Consider the following 8843-nt stretch of genomic DNA (forward strand, 5'->3'; position numbering starts at 1 on the left):
CTATTGTCCCGTTATATTTAGACAATGCCATGCTGCTCGTGGAGAGTCTCCCCAACAGCAGTAACCAGTTACCAAAGGTCAGGCAATCTCTTTAGCCAATTAAAAATAGTGCTTCCAGACAGTGGTTCATTCAGATATTGATTCTGGTTTGGAGACCAACGAGTGATAGAAAATAAGTCAGATTAAATGTTATATTACAATGGCATAATGTATGTAAAAAACAATTATGTCCTCAGCACAAATGCCGAGACGGGTTTTTGTTTCAGTTAAAGTAGCATACAATCAGATTTGAGTGCAATTTATTTGAGTGCTACAGTTAACTTGAAAAATGTTCAGAGGTTTAATACGCATGTGCGGATACAGAGTCTATATAAACATATGCTTGTATACATATATATATACACACACACATATAATTAACAGCCTTAAGTTAGGGACATATGAAGATCCTTAAATTAAAAAACCCGAAGAATTCTAAAGTGGTGTAGACAACAGACTCGGAAATCACATGAGCAAGAACACTTTTGTGCTTCGATTTAGTATTTTTGGTACTAATTTTATAAATAGTAAATATGAGCTATAACGGGAGCTCACTAATGGTTAGCTTCCCACTGGAGACGCTTACAGAAAAAAATATATAAATGAACGTAACCTTCTGCATGTGCTAATGTAAAAAATAACCTGCTGGAGTCAGCAGGAAGCAGGGACGATAAAAGGCAGAGGTGCTCCAGGTCTCAGCTAATGGGCTGCGCTCCGCCGCAGGCTCGGCGGCTCCTGCAAGAGTGATGGGAAGGCTAGGGGCCTGGTAGCACCAGCAGGCAGCACGAGCTTCAGCTGCCTTCTCTAACATTTTTACAAAGCCATTTTCCGTTTGCATCCTTGGTTGGACCGAGTGTGATCTCTGGTGGTCTTTTACTATCCTCTCTCCAATGTTCCTCCATATTTGTATGTACTCTGTGTATTTTTCTGTAATTATTTTCCAGACAATTTCTGTTGCGAAGTTCATTTTTTGCGACAGCCATTCCCCAAAGTCACAGATTCTTGTTTCTTTTTCTGAAGAACTTTCATTTATTTTCACATTGCACTTTTGGAGTTTCTTCACCCTCTCCTTCTTGTCCAACAGATTTTAAATGTCCAGCAGTGATGGTGCCACCACCACTCTTCTGATTATTTGTATAGGAGTCTTTAATTCCCACGTTTGATTTCCAGATATGAAATACCATTTTATTGCTATGTTTTGTAAATCCTTTGCCAAATTCAAGTTTCTAGTTCAGAAGTTGAGTTTTATTTCAACATATCCTTAGCTTCCCCCTGCCGTCAGGAAATGGATCCAGGATGGATGCTTCTCTGCTACAATTTCTCCTTCCTGTTTTTCATCTGTGACAAAATAAGGAACTTCTTTCAGTTGTCTTCAGGGCTATTTTTCTGTACGGACTGGACGATGTATCTGTTAATTCATAGATTTATGGGTAGATAAACCACCTCAGACTGCTGGTGATTTGAGCACTTTCTAATATACGCATGGGAACTTCTTGTTCTCATTCACGTTATTCTTCCTTCCTCCTTATTCCACCTTTGTACCTTCCTCTGTCAATCCTCACTCCCTCTTAGGAGTTCCCCGGTGCTATTTATGGCACCCGTACCTGGAACGCTGATATGTCCTATCTCCTTTTCTACTGCTACACCCATTAGATTGGCAGAACACTGTTCCTACCAGCTCTCACTGTATTGGCCAGGCCAGGAATAACTTCTGGTATTACCTGCTTGTTTCCTGTCATCTTGTATTTTTATGTGGACACTACCTCAAGAGGTGGGGGAATAAATCATTAAAGCATATTGCGGCATTCAGTGGTACAGTGCGAGTTAAAATAGCTGTGTGTTTTCATTTTCCAGCAAGATCAGCATGACAAGTAGCTTAAAAAGTAAATAAACAAACCACAATTATAGCCAGCAGTATTATAAATGCTACAAAACCTCAAAAGTTTTTTTTTTTTTTTTTTTTTTGCTATCCCTGCTGGCTCTGGGGCAGGTGAGAACCACTAAATGCTATTCCCAGGAGTCTGCTGACATCAGGTGAGGGGTTGGTAGGACACCCACACTGTTTTGGTTTGACTCAGAAGAACCAAGGTGGCAAAAATCAATGTATTTCCCAATGGAAAAGAATCAATTAAAAATACATATATAAGATAATATCCTTTTAAATATAATACTTTCTTATATTAAAATATAAGAAAAAATATTTGCAAACACAAAATCCGAGTTTTTTACAGAGGTACCAAGTTAAACGTGAATTTGGGTTGGCAAGAGTTAAAAAAAAAAGTCCACATGTTTATACAAAGGTATTAGAAATACCCTGCTGAGTAGCCCTGTGTGCTCCTTGCTGCCCTGGGTATCTTGCTTCTGTGGCTGCCAGAGAGGGAAGGAATCCTGATCTGTCCCATGGCCAAATTGCGGAGAATTAAACCCTTTGTCTCGGGAGCCTTTCACCTTCTCAGGCTGCTTGAAAAACCTGCAGGAAAATGAGAAGCCATGGATATTCTTGTCTTGGAAGAAATTTCATTTCTGTCATCGCTGCGTGCTCCATCTCCCGAAGATGCTCCTGTTCGCAGCCTGCATCAAATGAAAAACACCGGAGTACATTATGGGGCTGAAAGCTTTTAATGTCAGTCTTGGAGCGTAGGCTCGATGTGTTCTCAAGCCCAGGCAGTAACAACTGACGGGAGATAGCACTGCTCTTTCGAAATATGGCAATCATTTTTACATGTTATTGATGGGTTTTTGATGGTCCTGCTATTAAGGACATAAAGGACACAAAGTTTTGTGCTTCGGGGCATAAACCAGTCTCTCCTACATCCTTGGCAGCAGGGGAAACTTAACCAAATAAGCAGATTATAACGTGATTGTCCAATGTGGGGTTTTGTGTGTCTCTCTGAAGTATTTGATGCTGGCCACTGCTGGAGACAGGATATCACATTGGCTGGACTACTAATCTGATTTAGAATAACAGACCTTTTATTCCTATTAAGCATGTCTTAGTGCAGAGTCGGGTTTCAACTAGTACTGATGGCCATGAAACACTAAAATCGAGCCCCAACCCACCCGCAGAGACCGGGTACAAATTTTATCAATGCAAATATGGCATTGCAAAATTTGACTCATCCAGTCATGCCATGCCATATTTTTCAAATGAGGAGAAAAATACCAGCAGTATATTCCATCATTTTCCTCTGCAAATTGCCAAAGCAATGACGATGAAACATTTTGTGCCCGGCCGGCTAAATTCACATGCCAGTTCTGCAAGGGAGAGTTAACGGAAAGATTTGTGTGTTTGAGTACAGGGTTAGGTCCCCAAAACAGAATAGCCTTTTCAGCTCTCCATGTTGTTAGCACTTCTCTCAAACAGCACTTCCCTTTTTGCTCAATCCTTGGATGTGGGAAAGGTTTGTTTTCAGCTCTGTGTGCCTGCAGCGCTTGCTCAGTGTTGAGCTGCAAGCTGGTCCCATATGCAGGCTATAGCTGCGCTTTTGCAGGGTCCCTTGTTGCAGCTGACTGCTGCTGACCACAACTCTCATTTCCTCTCCGTGTGAACGTGAAATGAATGCTATCAGAACAGCCTTTCTTAATGCAAGCCAAAGAGAAAAAGATATTTTTCTGTTTTATACTCGACCACACTGTATTTCAAATACATTACCTCACCTCCACAAGTCCGGTGGGAATTCACCCCTTTTGTCACGTGCAGTACACGGACCCGCACTACTCCTACGAGGATCATTGCACAGCTTTTCTTTTTATTCATTTGCCCAGCACACAATCATCCTTAAACGATCTCCAGTGTGTACCAGCTGTGCTGGGTCCTCCGTTCGTTTGTGTTGTGTCATCATAGCTGAGAGCTGGGGAAAAAAAAAATCACACAAATGTGATACAAATGTCAACTGTAGAGTAAACACAGTACTGTGAACCTTTCAGGACAGAAACTCTGTCTTTGTTATGTGTTTGTACTGTGCGGTGCCTAATGTAGAGGCATTCTGGCCTGCAGTCATAATTGTGGATTCAAATTTGTAATAATAAGGAGAACAAAAAAAGTAGTTTTTCGTGCCATCTCTTGGAAAGCACAGCTGTGAGTCAAAGAGAGCGACCGATCCTCACTTGTACGATGCTAGGCAGAAAAGTCGGCCAACCTGACCGCATACACGAGAGGGGCAATGGCAGTCCCCGATTCCTTACGTACAGCGCTGCTTCGTCAGCACTAAAGGCCTGATCCTTCCTTTAGCAGATTGCTAAACCAGACGTAGGAAAATAGAAAGCACGCAGTCACGCTGATTTGGGTTCTGAGTCTTCTGCGTTCTGTCCTATGGTTCTGCCCTACGGATGTGCCTATCTTTATGCACCAGACAAGCTCATCTGTCTAAATAATTCAAAAGAGCCATCTCCGACGGAGTGGATGTGCCCTGCTGCTGCCTCCTCGCCTGGCCGACCCCTCATCCAATCTGCTGGTGCTTGTTGGTGCCCTAACTCTCCTGACGTGCTTGGGCACACGGACCTCTCCCTGCTCGATCGAAGGGTATTTCCATATAACCTTTGGCAGCTCACGCTGCGAGCTGTGCAAGATTACGCGCCCCTGCTGTCTGCCCTGCCTTCTCCTCAGCTGTCACAGCGGGGACAAGGACATCACTCTGGGTTGCCACCTATTTCAGTCTACATGAGGAGACAGCTGGGAGCTGCAGTGCCTGAGAAGCAGACACGGTGCCTATCCTCTCGCCCCTGCTATCAGAGAGCACGGGCAGGGCAGCTCCTGAATCAGCCTGAGATCATCTCAAGGCACCTGCCCGGGGCTGCGGTCTGCTTGGAGCAACTGCTAGGTCTGCAGGATGGCCTCACAGCAGGGCTCAGGTGTCCACCCAAACTTAAGCCGTTGGGCATACAGTTAAACAAATCCGTAAGGAATTTTTATTGATAATGTTCTAAGTATAAACTCTGTTCCGCAAGACCTATTTATAATTCTTCAGTCTGTCACTGACATAACCAGGGAGACATATGTGCCCAGGGAGGCATATTATGTCAGGTGGGAGACATCCTTCAGAGCTCATCCCTTTGACCCTCATCTATGAGTATTATTATTTCGAAGCCTTATGAAAAGATATGAAAAAAATGAGGAACCCTTACACTTCCTCTATCCCTCAAGGATATCTGTTTGGAGAAAAATGTAAGCGATGTTTCAACAATATTCCCACAAACACAAGACTTATTGGTGGCTTGAAGAACTGACTGAAGCTGGGGCCGATTATGTACGGTACCACAAAAGCATTTGTCAGGGGAGAGTCACCAAGACACGGTCACAGAAGGGATGAGTTTGGAAGGTGCATCTGGAGACCATGCTGTCCAACCCCCCTGCTCGGGCAGGGTCAGCCACAGCAGGTTGTCCACAGCCATGTCGAGATGGGTTTTGACTGTCTCCAGACAGCGACACAACAACTTCTCTAAGCAGAGGACCTGGGGACAGACAAGCCCAAAGTCACGCAGCACGATAGCACAGGTCTCTTCTATCGATCCCCTAACTCTTTTCCTGGGAATTAAGTTGGGATGTTTGCTGTCAAATCTGCCTGTTAAAGTCAATAGCCTCATGCTATTCTGTAGCTTTTCTTGAAGAAAAGAATGATAAATTTGATATAAGGGACAGTGGGGTTGCCTTTGTTGCTTTCAGTAGGAAGTCATAAAGAGGAAAGACAGCTTCCAACTTTTAGTATTAAAGGGAACAACTCTGTCTTAATTTCCTGTGGTTTTACATGAGAACTGTCCCTGAAGGAACCAGACAGCATCTGCCACAAACTCTGTCTACTGGATTTTTGTGATTTTTTTTTTCTTGGACAATTTTACAGTGCTGGAATATGCATGCGTCTCCACACATCCCTCTCAAAAGGCCCATTAATTTCTTTGGTAGATCTGCATGTTGCATGGGGTTTTATTTTATATTTTTTTTTGTCTGTGTGGGAAGCATTTTTCATCAGACGTGGCCTTTACTTATTGCGTACTGAGGAACGGCCTGGGACGAGGAATAAAACACCGGCCACCGACAGCACTTCAGATCACTCGGTGCCTCAGCGAACACAGAGCTCTTCGGGGAGCGCGAAAGCGTCTGGCGAGGGCATTTCAGAGGCTAAGTGCCCTTTCTCCAGATGTTTCCTACGCCGAGTCGGCAGCCGTAATTTCCACCGTGGAAATTACAGGAGCTTTATCACTAATAAAAACATACAGTTTGGGGGGGGGGGGGGAGGGAGAGGAAAAAAAGGCAGTTCCCCCCTCCCCACAAGCAAAACCCCTGATATTTCAAGCTGTAAAAAAAAAAAATTGAAGAACCGATGAGGAATTTCTACAAAGGAATGCCGTGCAGGCTTCGATTTGTGAATTTGGGGTGGAAAAAAAAATGCATGTAATAATGACGATTATTAATAATAATAATCTACCCCGCCGCCCTAGCAACGGTTGCTAAGGAGAGGGGCGGGGCTACGCGGCGGAGGCCCCGCCCGCAGCCCGCCCGCCTACAAGCCCCATGATGCCGCGCGGCGCTGCGGCGCGTGACCGGGGGAGGGGGGGGTGAAGGCGGAGGGGGGAGGGGGGGGTCCGTCTCTCCCCCCGCCGCGTCCCCTGGCCGGGCTCGGCGGCCGCCATGTTGGCTTGAGGCGAAGATGGCGGGGGGCGGCCGCGGGCGGGCAGCGCGCTGAGGGAGCGGCACCCCCGGCTGCTGCGAGGGAGGGAGGGAGGAGGGAGGGAGGAAGGGGGGCGAGGCGGGGGACGGAGGGAGGGCTGAGGAGGAGGAGGAAGAGGAGGAGGAGGAGGAGGCGATGCGAGCGGAGCGCTGAGGCTGCGGGAGGCGGCAGCCGTTGAACGCCCCCCCCCCCCCCCCCGGGTCCCCGCAGAGCGCTGAGGGGAGGCAGCGGCGGGCACGGGCAGCGCCTGGGGAGATCCTGCCCGGCCCCCGGGATCCAGCCTTACCCCCCCCGAGCCTCCCGGGAGCCACCCCGAGCTGCCCGCCGGCCGGGTGTCCGCGGCGCTAATGAAGGAGGTGACCGGGACGCCGCAGCCCTCGCCGTGAATCACCCCGTCGTTATTCGCCGAGGCCGGCGGAGGAGAAGGAAGAGAGAAGGGAGAGAAGGCGTGGGGGGGGGAGGGCGGGAGGGGAGGGGAGGGAAGGCAAGGGGGTGTGCGGGCAGAAAAAGCCCCGCACGCAGCCCCGAAGCCCGCAGGCGGCCCCCGGAGCCCGTGGGCAGCCCATGTCGCCGTGCGGTCCTGCCGGCCCTACCTGGCACCGCCGGTGGTGACACGGACCTGCTGCGTGGCAGCCCAGGACCTGCTGCTACCTTTGCATATATATATATATATTATTATTTTATTTTTTTTTAAAAAAAATCGGTTTTTCGGAAACCATCAGGGGGGAATCTCAAGATGTCCAGCGGCGTCCCGGCTGATATGGTGAGTCCCGGCGCTCCCCCTCGCCTCGCGGCGTTGCGGGGGGAACAGCCTTGGCTCGAGGCCTCTGTCGGCGGAGGGGGTGGAAAGAAGAGGGGCGTGGGAAGGGAAAGGGGTGGTGGGGGGGGGGAAATCTCGGTGTCGTATTTAAGGAACGAAAAGTTCCCAGTTAATAATCCCCCTCCTTCCCCCTCCCCGATGCTGGTTCAGCTTTGATTTTGGGGAGCGGAGGGGGAAATCTGCAGCGTCGCCTTCCGTGTGGCCAGGCAAGTGTGGATGCCGCCCGGTCTCCTGGCTCTGGCAGTCCGTACCCTGCCTGCCTGCTCCAGCAGTGCTCTTCAGCACTGCCGACCACTGTTTAGGGGAAGAGAAATGCGAAGCAGAGCATTCAGAATGATTTACCCAAGCCATTTTTCTTCCCCCCCCCCAAACCAGCTGTGAAATTGATTCTCAGCCTTCTTTTTCGTCTCTCAAACTTTGCTCGTTTCTTACTGACACCGTGCCTTCTGATGCTGATGGGAATCCCCTCACCTGATGCCGGGTCAAGAGCGAAAAAGGAATTCTCGTGCCCTGTTTGCACAGGGAGAGCCTTTGTGCACTAGCTGCAATCTGGACGTTTTTCAAGGGCACTCCTTGCACTTCTTATGGCGGACTGTACTTCAGCCTGCGTTGGTACATTTAACATAGGAAGGTACGGCTAGGCGTGAAGGGAGGGCGATCGGGTCTGTTAGGTAACCTTTCTGTTCAGCAGGGCTGCACCGATTTGCCTGTATTTCCATAAATCACTTAGCTGAGCGGAAGAAAAAAAAGTTGTGGCAGTGGTTTGATATGCCGGCTCTTTATTCTTACGGCAAAGTATTTTCACTTCCCACCCCCCACCCCCCCTCGTGATTGTTTGCGTTTAAAGGTACTTTGACAGCAGCAGACCGGTCTGTGCTTTTTATTTTCAGGATGAAATTCTGTTTTGTGAGTGTAACCTGCCGTGGTAGTGGTGATATAAAAACTGAGCCTCGTTTCAGCCATCGATATACAATTAGTGGTGCCTATGTAGGACAAACAGGTTATTGAAATCATGCTAGTTGCTTAATTTCATTGTTTAATTCACAGCTTTTCTACTGCAGGGAAAATGAGCGAATTTTGCCAAAAGAGCAGAAACAGTGAGATAGAGAGGATGGTCAAGCACAGCTTTAAGATTCCCTACCCCCCTTCCTAAATATGAAAAATATATTTTGTCTTTATGGGAGAAAAGGTGATGACAAGACTGCTGCCCCCGTGTTTAAATCCTTTCAATTGTTTAGTTCCATACATTTCTTTTTAGGGTCTCTGACCGTGAGAGTACTCTGAAGCCCCTTCTCTCTTGCACTTGTCTGCCTCTGCAG

At 47.7% G+C, this 8843-nt stretch overlaps 1 protein-coding gene and 2 long non-coding RNA genes across 3 annotated transcripts in view; 2 read left to right on the top strand and 1 right to left on the bottom strand.

Annotated features, from left to right (window-relative positions):
* Positions 1-285: 285 nt before the first annotated feature.
* On the bottom strand, positions 286-7130 carry LOC308179949. The gene is made up of 3 exons (XR_013940691.1): positions 6991-7130; positions 3697-3890; positions 286-2610 (listed from the first exon to the last, which is right to left on the bottom strand). It is a non-coding gene; the product is annotated as an uncharacterized lncRNA (long non-coding RNA).
* The window catches only part of UBL3 (ubiquitin like 3), a 57579-nt gene continuing 55528 nt past the window's right edge, over positions 6793-8843 (top strand). The window contains exon 1 of the mRNA XM_080560801.1: positions 6793-7467. Coding sequence (XP_080416927.1) covers positions 7441-7467 — 27 coding nt within the window. The 5' untranslated portion in view covers positions 6793-7440. The remainder of the gene's footprint in view (positions 7468-8843) is intronic.
* LOC308179953 overlaps positions 7737-8843 on the top strand; it is a 45353-nt gene continuing 44246 nt past the window's right edge. The window contains exon 1 of the long non-coding RNA XR_013940693.1: positions 7737-8155. This is a non-coding gene — a long non-coding RNA (uncharacterized lncRNA). The remainder of the gene's footprint in view (positions 8156-8843) is intronic.

Source organism: Anser brachyrhynchus (assembly GCF_964034855.1).
Source record: "Anser brachyrhynchus genome assembly, chromosome: 1".
Classification (NCBI taxonomy): Eukaryota; Metazoa; Chordata; class Aves; order Anseriformes; family Anatidae; genus Anser; species Anser brachyrhynchus.